The sequence below is a fragment of the Salvelinus alpinus genome, chromosome 28 (assembly GCF_045679555.1).
Source record: "Salvelinus alpinus chromosome 28, SLU_Salpinus.1, whole genome shotgun sequence".
Classification (NCBI taxonomy): domain Eukaryota; kingdom Metazoa; phylum Chordata; class Actinopteri; order Salmoniformes; family Salmonidae; genus Salvelinus; species Salvelinus alpinus.
The window spans coordinates 22,230,444-22,249,011 of record NC_092113.1 but is presented as its reverse complement, the minus strand read 5'-3'; the positions used below and the strand labels follow the sequence as shown (position 1 = coordinate 22,249,011).

At 42.7% G+C, this 18,568-nt stretch overlaps 1 protein-coding gene across 6 annotated transcripts in view; it reads left to right on the top strand.

The window, feature by feature from the left end:
* LOC139557417 (vitamin D3 receptor A) overlaps positions 1–18,568 on the top strand; it is an 81,058-nt gene that overhangs the window by 42,310 nt on the left and 20,180 nt on the right. For 5 of the 6 annotated variants that reach the window (XM_071372194.1, XM_071372199.1, XM_071372195.1 and 2 more), the window contains 2 exons: positions 10,836–10,983; positions 15,343–15,473. In XM_071372194.1, coding sequence (XP_071228295.1) covers positions 10,838–10,983; positions 15,343–15,473 — 277 coding nt within the window. In that variant the 5' untranslated portion in view covers positions 10,836–10,837. Of the gene's footprint in view, positions 1–8,636; positions 8,718–10,835; positions 10,984–15,342; positions 15,474–18,568 lie in introns of those variants that run through there. The other variant, XM_071372198.1, reaches the window with a different exon arrangement.

Here is an 18,568-nt window from a genome sequence, read left to right as displayed (position 1 = left end):
TACATGCTTGTGCTCTTGTGCAGTTATTTGACTAGTTGTTTCCACAAGGTAGGAGGTTTTGCCACATCTAAACCTTTGACCAGGTATGTTATTAGTGCCCTGTGGGGAACATACAAGTCATCTCTCCTTTTACCTTAACGGTCTGCCCTCCATTCTCTCTAATTGTCAGTCAAAGCTGCCTGAGTAAGATGGCTGACATATCAGTCTTGAGTAACAAATGGCTTGCTGCTCTATAAGGAAGTTCATCTCCCTCCAGCTCATCACGCACTGTGATAACCTGTCAGCCCGATAGGCTATACCGTTGGACATGTCTCACGCTAGTTTAAATCCCAAAGGTTACGAGCCAGTCTGTTTTTGTTAACTGCTTTATGCACTTATCAGAGTTCAGGCAATCATTCCCACAGAGAGGGATTTCTTTGCTGTGGTAATCTGATTTGTGTTTCTGTCTGTGTGCATCCTCTGACTGTTGTTGCGCCTCTGAACTTTGAACTACAGCCCTCTCTTGATTAAGTCAAGGCAAATGGAGGATGGGCTGAAAACATATTTTAGAGAGGGGACGGGGTGGGAGGTTAGATTTTGTGTGGTCACAACTCTTCTAATTTGTGCTCACAAGATGACACACCTTGACCCCAGTCATAGATGCCATACTTCATCCTGTCCAGTTTCGGAGACCATAAGCACTACAGTTCTTTTTTAAAGTTTGCTCTTAAATGTATCTATTAATGTAATGACAGTCTCTTACTGTTGAAGTAAATAAAAGATTGATCAAAGGGAAAGTTGGCTTAGTTACTAATAATACATAGCTAGTAGAATTCAGATATACATTCCACCATGGTTGCGAGAGAGGGGTGTGGACAGTCGGCATCGTAAAGCTCAGCACTGCTCAGCTCAGTTATGCTGCTATGCAAGTTTATGTTCCTGTTATTCATCCCTACGAGGCCTCGCCGAAGGGATTTGGGGCCCCCCATACCACTCTAAACCACAAGTTGTTTTTTTCTCTCTCCCCTTTCACTTTTGTCAGCCTGCCAACAACACGGCGGCCTATTCATTTCCAGCCAATGCCGAAAACAAGGTCCAAAGTTCAGAGTCGCTGCAGCAGTGTGGATCTGGGGAAAGGGATAATGTTGTTTATTTTATTTTATTATATTGCTTTGATGAGCAAGAGAATAATATTAGTTATCCAGTTTCGGATGCCCATATCCAGGGATACTTAGGGAAGTCTGGTGATTTCATTAGCATATTATCCGTTTCCAAAAGTTTTGAGAATGACAAATATTAATTTCCACAAAGTTTGCTGCTTCAGATAGATATTTTTGTCAGATGTTACTATGGAATACTGAAGTATAATTACAAGCATTTCATAAGTGTCAGGCTTTTATTGACAATTACATGAAGTTGATGCAAAGTGTCAATATTTGCAGTGTTGACCCTTCTTTTTTAAGACCTCTGCAATCCACCCTGGCATGCTGTCAATTAACTTCTGGGCCACATCCTGACTGATGGCAGCCTGTTCTTGCATAATCAATGCTTGGAGTTTGTCAGAATTTGTGGGGTTTTGTTTGTCTACCCGCCTCTTGAGGATTGACCACAAGTTCTCAATGGGATTAAGGTCTGGGGAGTTTCCTAGCCATGGACCCAAAATATCAATGTTTTTTTCCCCGGGCCACTTAGTTATCACTGTTGCCTTATGACAAGGTGCTCATCATGCTCGAAAAGGCATTGTTCGTCACCAAACTGTTCCTGGATGGTTGGGAAAAGTTGCTCTCGAAGGATGTGTTGGTACCATTCTTTATTCATGGCTGTGTTCTTAGGCAAAATTGTGAGTGAGCCCACTCCCTTGGCTGAGAAGCAACCCCACACATGAATGGTCTCAGGATGCTTTACTGTTGGCATGACACAGGACTGATGGTAGCGCTCACCTGGTCTTCTCCGGACAAACTTTTTCCCGGATGCCCCAAACAATCGGAAAGGGGATTCATCAGAGAAAATGACTTTACCCCAGTCCTCAGCAGTCCAATCCCTGTACCTTTTGCAGAATATCAGTCTGTCCCTGATGTTTTTCCTGGAGAGAAGTGGCTTCTTTGCTGCTCTTCTTGACACCAGGCCATCCTCCAAAAGTCTTCGCCTCACTGTGCGTGCAGATGCACTCACACCTGCCTGCTGCCATTCCTGAGCAATCTCTGTACTGGTGGTGCCCCGATCCCGCAGCTGAATCAACTTTAGGAGACGGTCCTGGCGCTTGCTGGACTTTCTTGGGCGCCCTGAAGCCTTCTTCACAACAATTGAACTGCTCTCCTTGAAGTTCTTGATGATCCGATAAATGATTGATTTAGGTGCAATTTTACTGGCAGCAATATCCTTGCCTGTGAAGCCCTTTTTGTGCAAAGCATTGATGACGACACGTGTTTCCTTGCCGATAACCATGGTTGACAGAGGAAGAACAATGATTCCAAGCACCACCCTCCTTTTGAATCTTCCAGTCTGTTATTCGAACTCAATCAGCATGACAGAGTGATCTCCAGCCTTGTCCTTGTCAACACTCACACCTGTGTTAACGAGAGAATCACTGACATGATGTCTGTCAGCTGGTACTTTTGTGGCAGGGCTGAAATGCAGTGAATGTTTTTTTTGGGGATTCAGTTCATTTGCATGGCAAAGAGGGACTTTGCAATTCATCTGATCACTCTTCATAACATTCTGGAGTATATGCAAATTGCCATCATACAAACTGAGGCAGCAGACTTTGTGAAAGTTGGTATTTGTGTCATTCTCAACTTTTGGCCACGACTGTACAGCTGGGCATGTGTTGAACCCTGCTTACGGTGCCCATCGTTAAACAACCATGTCTCTGCTGCAGAAGTGCCCAGGATTGATGACTTGGCCCGTATGCCACCATGTGTTTTTTAGCGTGTCACGTGTGTGCATCTCACCCAGGTCTTACCCTCGCCTGCTCCTTGTCTGCCCTCAGCTCACTAAGAATAGGAGGCCGCCCACCTGCTTTTTTTTGGGCCCTTTAGCTCAATTCTGCCCCTATGATTGTTGCTTCAATAACATGCACAACAAGTGAGGCCGCACGCAATGGTGCTGTGACCTGGTCTTAGTTTTTTTTGCGTGTAACTTTGGCCAATGAAACCGCACCTTATCAGAGCAATGCGTCCAATGCGCGGTAGCTGTGTTAGCCAATCTGATCATTGTGTGTATTTTTTGGGTAAAGCCTGGGGAAGGCTTCGCCCCGTTGTTGGGTTTCATGTCTGTGACTAAATGCGACTCACATGGCCCCTTTCCTATGGCCCCCCATCTTAATGGTTTCTGGGTCGTTTGCTCTATGAGCGAGCGTCCGGTTAGATAACATCAGCGCTTTCTTCCCTCTTGTGTGATGTCCTGTTGCTGCACTGAGGTTGGTTGTTTCTCAGGTCTGGAGCGACAATAGGAACAACGTGTAGTGACCGGTGACTAAAATAATCATCCTGATTTAATAGTGTAATAGTTAGGTCCCTGAGTAGCAAACTCTATTGCACAGCAACGTAACATTCAACCTAGCCCAGGGCTCTAGGCTGCGACCATTTAGTCGCATTTTTGCGACCCTTTGACATGGCTCTGCGAGTAAAATGTTTATTTGGTTGCATCAGTGCAGGCTTCAAATTCGCTGGTCACCTCACTCAAAACCAAGGCTTGAAGTGAACTTTTTTTTGCCACTTGTTGTTTTGGACAAGTAGGAAAGATATATATATTTCTTAACTTGTCCGAAAGCTGAAGTCTAAAACCATTTTTGCTGCATTGTATGACCCAAGGAACCACTTTACAAAATACAATGCTTTACTATCCTTTTTCCATAGAACCAGACAAATGTAGGTTACACTCTGCCTATTAGGCTTGAATATGCAAAATGGAGCCGTCTCAAAATACAACATTTCCCCTTTAAGGCTCTCCTGGAGGATGGTTGGACACCCTTGGAAGCCTATAAAATATTGCAACATTACAATTTACAACCCACATTTTTTTTCTTGATAAAATAATTCCTTCCAGGGTTTGAAATTAAGGGCGTCCCGTCGTCCCTGGGACGATTACAAAAAAAGATGGCTAAGACCAAAACACACTCTGGGACAGTTCTGGGATGACAGATCCAAAAATCATACAACCACTCCACATCAAAATATTATAAAGCAATGAGGCTGATGCAACAGATCAGGCCATTTAGCTTAAAATATTGACAGTTCTCAAAAGCTCACCACACGTGTGAGCGGTTTCATGTGATGAAGATATCTGTTAGAGGGGAGATCTAAAGATGCATCAACTGGCATGGGTTACTAATATGATTAGGATTGTGCCTTTGGCTGCTGGACAATAAAGTAACATTGATTTGAAAACCTATAGAACATGAGAGAAATGCTGATTTCAATGACATATTGTTTATTAAAAAAATAGAAAATGCCCTCAACATGTCTATAGTTATATTTTGGCTAGGCTACTTTGAAACAAGGTAAGACATGCATCATAAAGTGACATAAAACGTCGATTTTTAAACAATTACGTTTATGGTTAAAGTTTCAAAATGCTGATTTGCCTCTGCCCAGATTCCATGTGGGTGACGTGTGGTGCACAAGAGGCGCTGTCTTTCACTCTTCGGTCTTGTGACTATTTGATCTGAACGAACTGTGCCTCAAGCATGTCGACAGAATGAAGTCTTTTCGACGTTAATGTAAATTATCCTTCATTATATTTTGTCAAACATGACTGGCGTCTAGCCTATATTTATATAATTAAAAGTCTCATTAAAGTTTGGCTACATTTTCTGGCGCTTCATGTCTGTGTTTGTTTTGGACATGTAGCCATTCGGACAACTTAAATCCATGTTCTTGTCTTTTTTTTTTTTTACTTGTCCCGGACAACCATTAATGTCGAGCATTTGGCGTCTAAAACCATGATTTGGTCAAACCGTACACCTAAATTAAAGTGCATTGATTCCTGCCATGGAAGTGCCTGCCCTGCCTCTGACTGCCTGCTGTGATGAGAGCTACTCACATTCCCTCTCCCTCCCCTGTGCAATGCATTTTGAGGAAAGAAATGCATTCTTCAAAATGCAATTGTGGGAAAAACTGTTAAAAATAAGTAATAAAATATGCTGTTAGTTGAGAGGAGTGTCTTTTCTCAACTCAATATTGTGCGATTGACACAGTTTTAAAAACCAACGTTTCTGGCATGTCTTTGAGCTGTAGAGCGTGCAAATGTTTTTAGGATATTACTGCTAGATGAATCAACTACACAGCTAACTATCAGCACTATTTAAAGTTGCCGATCTAGCTAATGTGTTTTCAGTTTCCACTTCCTCAGGTCTTGAATTATCCCCAAATGGATTAGCCTATTAGCTAGTGCACAAAAACATTTAGGCAAATGGATCTCTATTGAGCAAAAATAAAATCTCAATTCTGGAGTGCTATTTTGACAGAATATATCAAGAATAACCTAATTGTCAACCAAAAATGTATTAAAATCACTCGTTTAGGTTGGACATGTTTGCTTAAAAAAATCTATCATACCATCTCAGTAGTCAATTTTTCAACAACAAAAATTTGCGCTGAATCCATTTTATAAGGTGATTACTAATTTAATGGGCTGGTGCCACCAACTGAGAAAGTTAGTCTGGAGCCCTGACCTTTCTTTTCATTATCTTCTCAGTGTGAGACTCCAGGCAGGCGGTCGTTCACTGTCAGAGGTCTGTTGTGGAACATCAGATTTGTGATGGCAAGAACTCACAAAGAGAAGACTGGCACTGTACTACTTGTTAGTGGATGGTGCGTGCCAAGAGACCAGAAGACAGATGCAGTCAAAGCAGGGTGGAGGATCCATGTTTTGTCTCCTGGCCTGCATAGATTAGATGAAACTAGCTTAATATTGTTGCTTTATTGCACTTGTTCCATTTGTTTACATAAGAGCCCCCATCCAGCGAAATAGCATACATTGCTGCACCACATGTGTTGATAGTTGGATGTTTACTGGGTCTTGTTGAGCATCTGCTCAAGGACTAAATGGCATTGACCTGACTGAGATTTGACTTCTTGCTCTATTCATTACACAGCACTGTTGGCGGGTGGATCATGTTTCGTAAGAAAGTGATTATCCCCATGTTGTGGAGAGAGCAGAGAATTGTTTTATGGGACAACCGGCACTATCCATGTCAAAATGAAAATTAAACCAAGCTACCAGCCAAGCTAAAAAAAATACAGCTGATGTTGAAATTGCACATACACTGACATTGACCCAGCACTATTAGGAAAGTTAGTCCTAGTTTCCATTCAGCTCTGTGTTTGGGGATTGATGGGGCTTTAAAAGCCTGTTTCAATGATTGGCACAATGATGGGGAAGCCCTGGCCCAATCCTAAATCGACCCTAAGCCCTACTCCCTGTGCACTTGTGGAGATCTGAGTGGATTTGGCAGGTGTAAGAAATATGGTAATCGTTCCATCTTGCCCTCTGATAGGCTAGGGTGTAGGGGCCTGGGTTGATTTGGGATTGGTCCTCTATCTCATATGAGACAGGCAAGTGGCAACGCTGGAATAGTCTACCATTGGGGCAGCCTGGCTTTAAATTAGGCACCTCTGTCTCTATGCAATTCTTTGCCAGTCAGACCAACAACCTAATGATTGCTTCCAGGAATAGAGAGGGACTCGCTTCGCCAGTCTGCATTATGTTTTCAGCTTCCAGCTAAAGAAAAACAACTTGTTTTTCTGTTCTGGCCCTGTGGTGAGCCGTGGACGAAAGAACAAAATGTTCAAACCAACCAGTGCCTTTGTCAGCAGAGAAACAGATGACAGCTGTTCAATTATTCACATCTTGGCTAAACCTTGTTGATTTCTTTAGTACAACGATGAATTATGTTATGGTCTGATTTGATAGTGTGTCGCCCATGTTTATCAATCAACATCCTGCGTCTGCATTGAATCCCCATGCATATGTACACACACCCCCCTGTTACACATGGGTCATTACTTGCTAAATAAGAATTTTATTATTGCTGTTTTTCAGTCTTATGGTTCAGAATGTGCTAGTACTGTCTATTGAGAAATGGCATGTCCTTGTTTTCTATGTATAAGGGGGTTATTGGTGTCTGGCATTTTGTTGGGAATGCCTAAGCAGTAGGGTTGGGCGACCTATATGAAATTAGGTCAAATCTATTTTTGTGCGATATTCCTAATGCCTGTAATATTTTTTGAATGTTTTTATGAGCTTTTGTGCACTTGTTCTCGTGTTGTCTTTTTGGTCTCATCTCCTATGCTCTTTCTGTACTCTGTATACCTTCCCATTTACACCAGAGATCTGTATATATTAACGAGATGCTCATGTCTCTGCCTTGACAATGGGAGTCGTTGTCCAAAGGCGGGAAGGCAGGCAACAAGCTTAGGCCCAAAATAAGCCCATAGAAACACATTGGGTTTATTTTGGACAGATTATAGTGAGAGTGAAACCTCTCGCGTTGCTTCTTCCTCTATGGTTTACACACACACTAAGCCCCTGCCACTCAAAACAACAAAGATGAGCGATCACTTCTTCCTCTCTGACGAGCGGTTTCAACTATTTGAATTTGAGGTTTGGTCCAACAGAATTGGTCATATGGACACAAACGTTTTGAGAAATTATTTTACTGTAATAGAGAAGTTAACCTTTTCTATCGATAACCATTTTATGTCTCAACTCTTCAAATTGCGAGCAGAGCAGACACTACTAAAATGAGACTATCAGTGAACACTGATTCTGGAAAATAAATGCTCAGTTTGTCGCGTCCATCATTGTGGTACCACGTGCTGTTAGCCGATTTTTAGCTGAAGACTGTACTAGCTGTCTAGTCTGTGTTTTATAAATGTGCAACAATAAACACAATTATAAGGAATTGGCAACTCATTGTCATTCTGAGAAATAAGGTTAAAATCAAGTGGACAAGGTAACATGCTGTTCAGACAGTTAGGGAAGGACCAAAGGGTGTGTTCATAACAATTCTAAATTGTCTAAACTTGAAATATAAAGATTATCTGGCTACTCACTAGCAGGTGGTCTTGTGCTTGAGAGGTTGTTTTATATACTGAGCTGAAATAAAAGATCCCAGACATTTTCCACAAAAAAAAGCGTATTTCTCTAAAATATTGTGCACATATTTGTTTACATCCCTGTTAGTGAGCATTTCTATGTTGCCAAGATAATCCATCCACCTGACAGGTGTGGCATACCAAGCAGCTGATCTTTACACAGGTGCAACTTGTGCTGGGGACAATAGAAGGCCACTAAAAATGTTCAGTTTAGTCACATAACACAATGCCACAAATGTCTCAAGTTGAGGGAGTGTGCAATTGGCATGCTGACTGCAGGAATGTCTACTAGAGCTGTTGCCACTTCATTTAATGTTAATTTGTCTACCATAAGCCGCCTCCAATGTTGTTTTAGAGAATTTGGCACTATGTCCAACCGGCCTCACAACCGCACTGTAACCACGCCAGCCCAGGACCTCCACTTCTGGCTTCTTCACCTGCGGTATCGTCTGAGGCCAGCCACCCGGACAGCTGATGAAACGGTGGGTTTGCACAACTGAAGAATTACTGTACAAACTGTCAAAAAACGTCTGCGTGCTTTTCATCCTCACCAGGGTCTTGACCTGACTGCAGTTCGGTGTCGTAATCTACGTCAGTAGGCAAATGCTCACCTTTGATGGCCACTGGCATGCTGAAGAGGTGTGTTCTTCACGGATGATTCCCGTTTTCAACTGTACTGGGCATACGGTGGTGTATGGGTGAGGGGTTTGCTGATGTCAATGTTGTGAACAGAGTGCCCAATGGTGGGGATATGGTATGGCCAGGCATAAGCTACAGACAACAAACACAAGATCCTGAGGCCCATTGTCATGCCATTCATCTGCCGCCATCACCTCATGTTTCAGCATGATAGTGCATGGCCCCATGTCACAAGGATCTGTACACAATTCCTGGAAGCTGAAAATGTCCCAGTTCTTCCATGGCCTGCATACTCACCAGACATGTCACGCATTGAGCATGTTTGGGATTCTCTGGATTGACGTGTACAACAGCGTGTTCCAGTTCCGGCCAATATCCAGCAACTTCACACAGCCAATGAAGAGGAGTGGGGCAACGTTCCACAGGCCACAATCAACAGCCTGATTAACTCTATACGAAGGAGATGTTTGCATGAGGCAAATCTTAAGGTATCTGTGACCGACATACATATCTGTATTCCCAGTCATGTGAAATCCATCGATTAGGGCCTAATGACTTCATTTAAATTGACTGATTTACTTATTTGAACAGTAACTCAGTAAAGTCTTTGAAATTGTTAAATGTTGCGTTTTATATTTTTGTTCAGTATAATACCCGTGTTCATTTTATATAGCCTCATGCTTATTCTAAGAAGTTACGCATGGTTCTGGTTAAATTTGTAACAAAAATATCACTTTTTATAGACTCTTAAAAACCAGATCAGTGAATATTGAAAAAAATAGCTTGTTAAAATGATAAAATTATTACTGGGTCTCGTGGTTGTGGAAGGCTTGGGCCTATATTTAGCCTAGGTGTAACGTCACAAGCCCAGAATTAATTTGATTATTGGTGACTGTTTGAAATGCTGTGTATTTTACCTTTTTAATAGTATAGCAACGTTTATTTAGAGAACAGTTAAAAAACAAGATGTATGTTGTGAATCACTCTTAAATTAGAAAAAATTGAGAGGTGATTTTTAGGCCATATCACCCTGCCCTGCTAATCCGGGTGAATGGATTTATCCCATGTTTTTTGTCCCTGGTTTTACTTTTGCCTTTAACATTTTAGTTATTTAATCAGATGCTCTTATCCAGAGCGATTTACAGGAGCAATTAGGATTACGTGCTTTGCACAAGTGCACATCGACAGTTTTTTCACCTAGTCGGTTTGGGATTCGAACCAGCGACTTTTTTGTTACTGGCCCAACGCTCTTAACCGCTACGCTGCCTGCCTGGACCTGTTCCCAGTTCCCTGCTCCATCCTCTACTGTAGGGATCAACTACATTCAGCCACATTTTTTACATTTCTTGTGCAGATGGTCAGCGGTCAGAACATGATTACAAATTATAAATGCTATAAAATTTTACAAACATTATTTAAAATCTTACATTTATATTCAATCACATCTCTAATTATGCGTGGGAATACATTGGAACAGATTATGAAAATGTAAAACCACTTGGAGCTCATTTGCTGGTGTTTTTAGTCTAAAATCACCCACAGGCCAAATTCAGCCCGCGGGCCGCCAGTTGGGGAACCCTGCCCTACAGGCAGGCTAAACCCAGTCTGGCCATGTGACTGATTGACTGACACTTTCTCACGCCCCGTCAATCACAACCTCTTCCCGGTTCTCTTTTCTTTGGTCCAGCTTTCTGTTCCGTGTTAGATCTGCTTCATCCTCCTGGGAGGTCCCTAATTCCTATATGTAACACCACTACTAGGATATAATGTCTCTCTGCTCTTCTCTCTCCATACAATGCCAGAGGATCTTTAGCTGTCAAAGGAAATTAGGCAGAGTGAGATTGAAAAGGGGTTCGGGTGTGTTACCTCTGGTGGGCATTACTTCAGTTTTTTTCATTGACAAGGACAAATGACTTTAACTCAATACAGAGCTAATAACAGGAACAATCATTGGGCTGTTTCTTGTCTTGTGTCTTATGATGATTTCCCCAACACCTGTCTCTATAATTTGAGTTGCAACACATGTAACCTGTCTGATACAGCCTTGCTCACACACATGGGAAGGATGGACTGCACCAGACCACTGCTAACCAAACACACTCTCCTCTCTCATTGCAGTGATGGAGACCATGGCTGTGAGCACGTCTGTGGTGGGGCCTGATGAGTTTGACCGCAACGCGCCGCGCATCTGTGGCGTCTGTGGCGACAAGGCCACAGGCTTCCACTTCAACGCCATGACCTGTGAGGGCTGCAAAGGCTTCTTCAGGTGGGTACTGACCAGGACAGGTACACTATGCATGGGATGGGTTTGCTGGAGGGTCCAGTTTGACTTGGAACAGAAAGGGTTATCCAGGGTTGTCTTTTATTTCCGGTTGCTTGCCCTAATGAACACAATGTAGTGGAGTAGCCTGAGGGGCTCCAGGGCTTATTATGGCTCAAAACTTCCCACACAGCGGAGGACATACCACACTGTCCGGGAATAAAAACTATGTCGTTTATTAGGCAATATTGAAATGATCTGACAGCCTCCGATCCAAGCCAAACTAAAGTGCTGTCCATATGGAAGCTTATTATCTGGAATCTTTTTAAAGCTAGAGCAAGCTGGTCTTTTGAGCAGGAACGGGAGAATGTATTTTTGTTTAATGACAAGGAATAGGCCAAGAGGGTGTAACTTTATTAATGTGGCCAAGATCTGTCGTTTGTGGCTGTTATTTTATAACAGCCTTGTTATAAACTTGTTTACAGTAAACCAGTTTAGTCGATCAGAGAAACAAGTGCACATAATCAGTGAGTCCAACGCCACTGTATATCTTTACAAGTAAAATCAAGTTTGTCATAGACGACCAGTTCGCTGCTGAATTCAAAGCTGAGCGGTTTCCCTTCAATTCTTTCCCTTTGATTTCTTGAAACCATGAAGAACATAAAAAACATCTAAAAAACTGTAGGGTTGTAGGTTTTATAGTTATTTTTTATTTAACTAGTCAAGTCAGTTAAGAACAAATTCTTAATTACAATGACGGCCTAGGAACAGTGGGTTAACTGCCTTGTTCAGGGGCAGAACGACAGATTTTTACCTGGTCAGCTCGGGGATTCGATCTTGCAACCTTTCGGTTACTGGCCCAGCGCTTTAAACACTAGGCTACCTGCCGCCCCTATAGGGTATACCTGCCGCCCCTATTAGAGGTCGACCGATTATGATTTTTCGACGCAGATACCGATTTACTGGAGGACCGAAAAACGATTTTTATTTATATATATATATATATATATGTAATAATGACAACAATACTGAATGAACACTTATTTTAATATAATACATCAATAAAATCTATTTAGTCTTAAATAAATAATGAAACATGTTTAATTTGCTTTAAATAATGCAAAAACACAGTGTTGGAGAAGAAAAGTAAAAAAGCGAACTTCTAAGTTCCTTGCTTTGAACATATGAAAGCTGTTTTTGTTTTTTTAACATGAGTCTTCAATATTCCCAAGTTGTAGTTATTATAGGAATTTTAAGACTATTTCTCTCTATACCATTTTGTATTTCATATACCTTTGACTATTGGATGCTCTTATAGGCACTGTAGTTTTGCCAGCCTAATCTTGGGAGTTGATAGGCTTGAAGTCATTAACAGCGCTGTGCTTCAAGCATTGCGAAGAGCTGCTGGCAAACGCAAGAAAGTGCTGTTTGAATGAATGCTTACGAGCCTGCTGCTGCCTACCACCGCTCAGTCAGACTGCTCTATCAAATCATAGACTTAATTATAATATAATAAACACAGCAATACGAGCCTTAGGTCATTAATATGGTCAAATCCGGAAACTATCATTTTGAAAACAAAACGTTTATTCTTTCAGTGAAATACGGAACCGTTCCTTATTTTATCGAACGGGTGGCAAGCCTAAGTCTAAATATTGCTGTTACATTGAAGGTTGTGCAATGTTATGTCAGAATTATGTAAAATTCTGGCAAATAAATTACTGTCTTTGTTAGGAAGAAATGGTCTTCACACAGTTCGCAACGAGGCAGGCGGACCAAACTGCTGCATATACCCTGACGCGAATGCGCTTTTGTTAAAGCATCACCCGCTTGGCAAAGTAGGCCGTGATTCAATGATAAATTAACAAGCACCGCATTGATTATATGCAACGCAGGACAAGCTAAACGAGTAATATCATCAACCATGTGTAGTTAACTAGTGATTATGTTAAGATTTAATAGTTTTTTTATAAGATAGTTTTAATGCTAGCTAGCAACTTACCTTGGCTCCTTGCTGCACTCACGTAACAGGTGGTCAGCCTGCCACACAGTCTCCTCGTGGATTGCAATGTAATTCGCCATAATCGGCGTTCAAAAATACCGATTGTTATGAGAACTTGAAATCGGCCATGCCGATTAATCGGTCGACTTCTAGCCCCTATAGGGTTCATAGTGATAAAAGTACTACTGCAGCGCAGAAAGCACCCCATCAAATGGTCGGCCATATCATAACTCAGTCTAGGCTACTTGATGCAGCTTCGTATAATGTAACCGATGTAAACTCAGCAACAACAAAAAACGTCCCTTTTTCAGGACCCTGTCTTTCAAAGATAATTCGTAAAAATCCAATTAACTTCAGATCTTCATTGTAAAGGGTTTAAACACTGTTTCCCATTGTTCAAATAACCATAAACAATTAATGAACATGCACCTGTGGAACGGTCGTTAAAACACTAACAGCTTACAGACGGTAGGCAATTAATTAAGGTCACAGTTATGAAAACGTAGGACACTAAAGAGGCCTTTCTACTGAAAAACACCAAAAGAAAGCTGCCAAGGGTCCCTGCTCATCTGCATGAACGTGCCTTAGGCATGCTGCAAGGAGGCATGAAGACTGCAGATGTGGCCAGGGCAATAAATTGCAATGTCCGTACTGTGAGACGCCTAAGACAACGCTACAGGGTGGACAGCTGATCGTCCTCGCAGTGGCAGACCACGTGTAACAACACCTGCACAGGATCGGTACATCCAAACATCACACCTGTGGGACAGGTACAGGATGGCAACAACTGCCAGAGTTACACCAGGAACGCACAATCCCTCCATCAGTGCTCAGACTGTCTGCAATAGGCTGAGAAAGGCTGAACTGAGGGCTTGTAGGCCTGTTGTAAGGCAGGTCCTCACCAGACATCACCGGAAACAACGTCGCCTATGGGCACAAACCCACCGGCGCTGGACCAGACAAGACTGGCAAAAATTGCTCTTCACTGACGAGTCACGGTTTTGTCTCAGCAGGGGTGATGGTCGGATTTACGTTTTTACGTTGAATGAATGAGTGTTACACCAAGGCCTGTACTCTGGAGCGGGATCGATTTGGAGGTGGAGGGTCCGTCATGGTCTGGGGCGGTGTGTCACAGCATCATCGGACTGGGCTTGTTGTCATTGCAGGCAATTTCAATGCTGTGCGTTACAGGGAAGACATCCTCCTCCCTCATGTGGTACCCTTCCTGCAGGCTCATCCTGACATGACCCTCCAGCATGACAATGCCACCAGCCATACTGCTCGTTCTGTGGGTGATTTCCTGCAAGACAGGAATGTCAGTGTTCTGCCATGGCCAGCAAAGAGCCCGGATCTCAATCCCATTGAGCACGTCTGGGACCTGTTGGATCGGAGCATGAGGGCTAGGGCCATTCCCCCCAGAAATGTCCGGGAACTTGCAGGCGCCTTGGTGGAAGAGTGGGGTAACATCTCACAGCAAGAACTGGCAAATCTGGTGCAGTCCATGAGGAGGAGATGCACTGCAGTACTTAATGCAGCTGGTGGCCACACCAGATACTGACTGTTACCTTTTGACCCCGCCTTTGTTCAGGGACACATTATTCCATACATGTCTGTGGAACTTGTTCAGTGTGTCTGTTGTAGATTCTTATGTTCATACAAATATTTATTTACAAATGTTAAGTTTGCTGAAAATAAACGCAGATGACAGTGAGAGGACGTATAATTTTTTTGCTGAGTTTATATGGATGAGAGAAAGTTCCTACAAGACAGAAGGAAAAATGCCAGACTGTCTTTCTCAGGCATCATGCTGTTCTCATTAAACTCAACGATTAACTCTTAAGTCAGCTGTCCTCTCATGTCTGTCGTTCCCAATTTGTTATTTTGGAGAAAGGTCAGCTGACACCTGTAGGTACCCCAGTGTGTGAATATGTGGGAACAATATGGACTCAAGTACTTATCTATGGGTGTGTTTTATTTATGCTTTTGGTGTGTTGATCTATTTTTGAACTTTGTGTGTGTGTGTGTGTGTCTACCTGTGTGTGTGTGTGTCTACCTGTTTGTGTGTGTGTGTGTGTGTGTGCGTGCGTGCTTGCTGTAAATGGGAGGCTGTATGGGGGAAAAAACTAATATCTTCAAAGGGCACGCTGCGTGACTGCTCATGATGTTTTGTTTTGTTTTTCTGTGAGAGGGGTAGTGTGTCTTTCTTTTTCCGTTTTGTGTGTCTGCAAATGTAATCCAGTTGAGTAATAATCCCATCTGACTCCATTTTGCAAAAAAAAATCCAGTGTTTTTAATATGTCTGTGTATATTTGAACGTGTCAGTGAGCCAGGTTTCAATATCTCCGTCTCGCTGCCCCCACCAGACGCAGCATGAAGCGTAAGGCCAGTTTCACCTGCCCCTTCAACGGCAGCTGCACCATCACCAAGGACAACCGGCGGCACTGCCAGGCCTGCCGGCTCAAACGCTGCGTGGACATCGGCATGATGAAGGAGTGTGAGTGCTCAGAGACTGATTGCTAAATGGTCATAAATACAGTAACTTCAGCACTTTAAGTGCTAGGCTCATGCTGGCTCATATAGGCCTAATGTGAAAAAGCAGTACAGTGTACTGTACAGAATGTTAGTAGAATCTGTTTTACTGTACATTCATGCATAGTCATTGTTGCCTGGACATGCTCTTTATGTTTCAGATATCTGTATTTTTGACCTGTTTCAGGGAACTAGGCGTATGTCGCGGGTCACTACTTCACACGAGAGCCATTTGAACATAATCTTAATTTTTTAAAATCAAAATGCCTTTTTTGACAGAAATGCCTTCTGGACCATGTGAACTTTCGTGTGCCTTAATAACAAACTTGTATGCCATCTGTAAATACGAATAAAATGACTAAATTTATAAGCCTAGTTGGTTTAGCCACAGAAAAAGGCAGCAACCTTCCCGCTAGCCATGATTGGCTGAGATAATGAGTTGGCTGGACATGCCGAGAGATGAGTTCGGATTGGTCTGCCATATAGCGCGCTTCTGTCTATTTGAGCTGGTCAGTATGTTTAGGTAATCCTGTCTAACGCTGTTTTTATTTTTATTTTTAATGTTTACATAGTAGAACTGCATAAGTGTTGCTCTCCATTTTCTGGAGGACCGAGTTTTGAAATCAGTGGAATTAGAGTATGATAGCTAAGGAGATGAAGAACACCTGTCTCCGGATTACATCTTCAAACTAAGGGCAACCTTGGCATCTGTGACAGGAAGAGGCGTCCATCCATGATGGATATGGGTAAGATAGTCTAGCTAGCTACATTTTCAGATTTTAGACATTTCAAATTTTGACACAGTATTTTCTTTCAAGTTAAAGTGTACTGTTAGCTAACAAGCTAACTAGCTGGCTCGCTAGCTAACGTTACGTGTATGATCTTATTATTCGTATCTGAGCCATTTTGCTTGGCTAGTTATAGCCTAATGTTGGCTAGCTAACACTGAACCTGGTTGGTTAGCTACATGCAGATTCATGCAGGGTAGTAACGTCATGAGTTGGGATTATGGTTAATTGTTTACCTAGCTAGCTACATGTCTTAACAAAAGACTCCACTATGCAAGAAACGATTTCGGGTGCGTTCGTAAATTCAGTCTTGCCATCTACTTCCATTTCAGAGCACTCTCGTCTGACTGTGCCAGAGCGCAGAATAACTGATGAATTTACGAACGCTCAACACTCGTTGAATATGACTGGTGTCAGTAAACGTCCAGCAAAAAAGCATAATTAAATTGTTGCCAGCAGCACAGTTAGTCACCAACGCTCTGGATAACATGAAAACAGCCTAACCAGCTCTGCTAGGGCAAGTAAAGTGGTCAGAGTGGGGTGTTCTCTCATTTGTGTCTGGAAGTAGCTAGCAAACTAGCCAATGTTAGCCAGTTAGCTTGGGTGCTTGACTGCCGTTGTGAGGTCAGAAGGCTCGGATCACCTCATCAAATAGTGTCCAGTGTGTGCTCTGAAAGCTCCGAGAGAGAAATGCTCTGAATTTACGAACGGACAATCTGACTGCACAGTTGCAGCCACCAACCAACCAAGGATAACATAAAAACAGCCTAACCAGCTCTGCTAGGGTGAGTAATGTTCAGTGAACTGTTCTCTCATTTGTGTCTGGAAGTAGTTAGCCAGTTAGCGTGGGTGCTTGACTGCTGCTGTTAGTATAGAACTCTTGTGTCAAACCTTAGAGATGGGTCGGGCTAAAGCTTAAGAGGGTGTGAACGATGGTGAATGGGTGTAGACAAAGAAGAGCTCTCCAGTTGATACCAAAACGTTCAAAGGTCATTTTCTCAGAAGTGAAGATACAAGTTTAGCAACTTTCAAAGCAGAATTACTTACCCATTGTTCCTCAAATATAGTGTATGATTTACCATTTTGTAGCTCTCTGTGTCTGCTTTTATCCAATGTGAAAACACTTTCTAATTTTGCTACACAAGATTGAATCAAGGAGGTCGGTCACATTTGGGTTGCATTCAGCCAGAAAATAGACCAGGGTTGTACTGTTTTACATTCTGTACCGTATTAGAAAATATGTGGTGGTTTCAGAATATTTAGACAAATTTACTGGCTAAGTCATATTAATCCTGCTTTAAGAAATACCCTCCACTTTACTGTGCCGGAACACCGACAAATCCGCATGGTTATGAAAATGGGCAAGTTGTGCATTTTGAGGTGACAGAGAGAAGGGGAAAGAGTGGGAGGGGATGGGAGAGAAATAAAGACCAGTCCAACAATGATACTCTTTCTCCTGCCCGTTACACAATGGTCCGATACAGAGTGGTGCTGCTGCCCTGTAGCCTAGCCTGCAAACAGTCACAAGCCTAAATGAGCCCCCTGGAAAATATAAAGGATCCAAACCGCTAAAATGGCCTCTTTGTCTGCACAAGTGCTATAGCTCCAGGCCATGGGGTCATGGATGAGGAGGGAGCTGCCTGGCGCTGCATGCCCCAGTCATGTGGACCTCACTCATGTAAAAAACAATGTGGTACGAAACATTTCAGGCAGAGGTGTGGCACAGAATGAGACTTGCGATTGGATGAGCATGGTGACTGAGCAATTGTCGAGCTGTGCTAAGCTTGATGTGGATACAAGCGGAGGCGGTTATTTAAAGTGTTAAAATGTTCTTTAAATGTTACATGTTGGTCCTCTTTTTTGGACTGCTACAGTTACGGTATGTGTCTCATTTAGCGCTGTATGTACACATGAATAAATCATGTTTTTGTGTGTGTTAATGACAGTTGACGTTGATGACCCGTGGGTGTAGTCTTAACACTGTAATTGGTCAATCCGAGCCTCGCCCCCAAAGGTTTTTGTTGCTTCTTCAAAGCACCGCTGCCATGCTGAGGATCCAGCCACATTGTCCGCAGTTGTTAGTGTTCGTGCCAAGACAACAGAGCAGGCCTGCCCACTCGGCGTAGCCTGCCAAATCAGTGAGCAGTACACAATTACTCATGCTCCCTTAAGCTGCAGGGTTGCCAGGAATAGCGCCTCTGTGCTCATTCTGCATGGAGGTGCCTCCTACCTTACTTTCTCTGAGTAATAGAGGGATTGTAGTAGTTGTGGT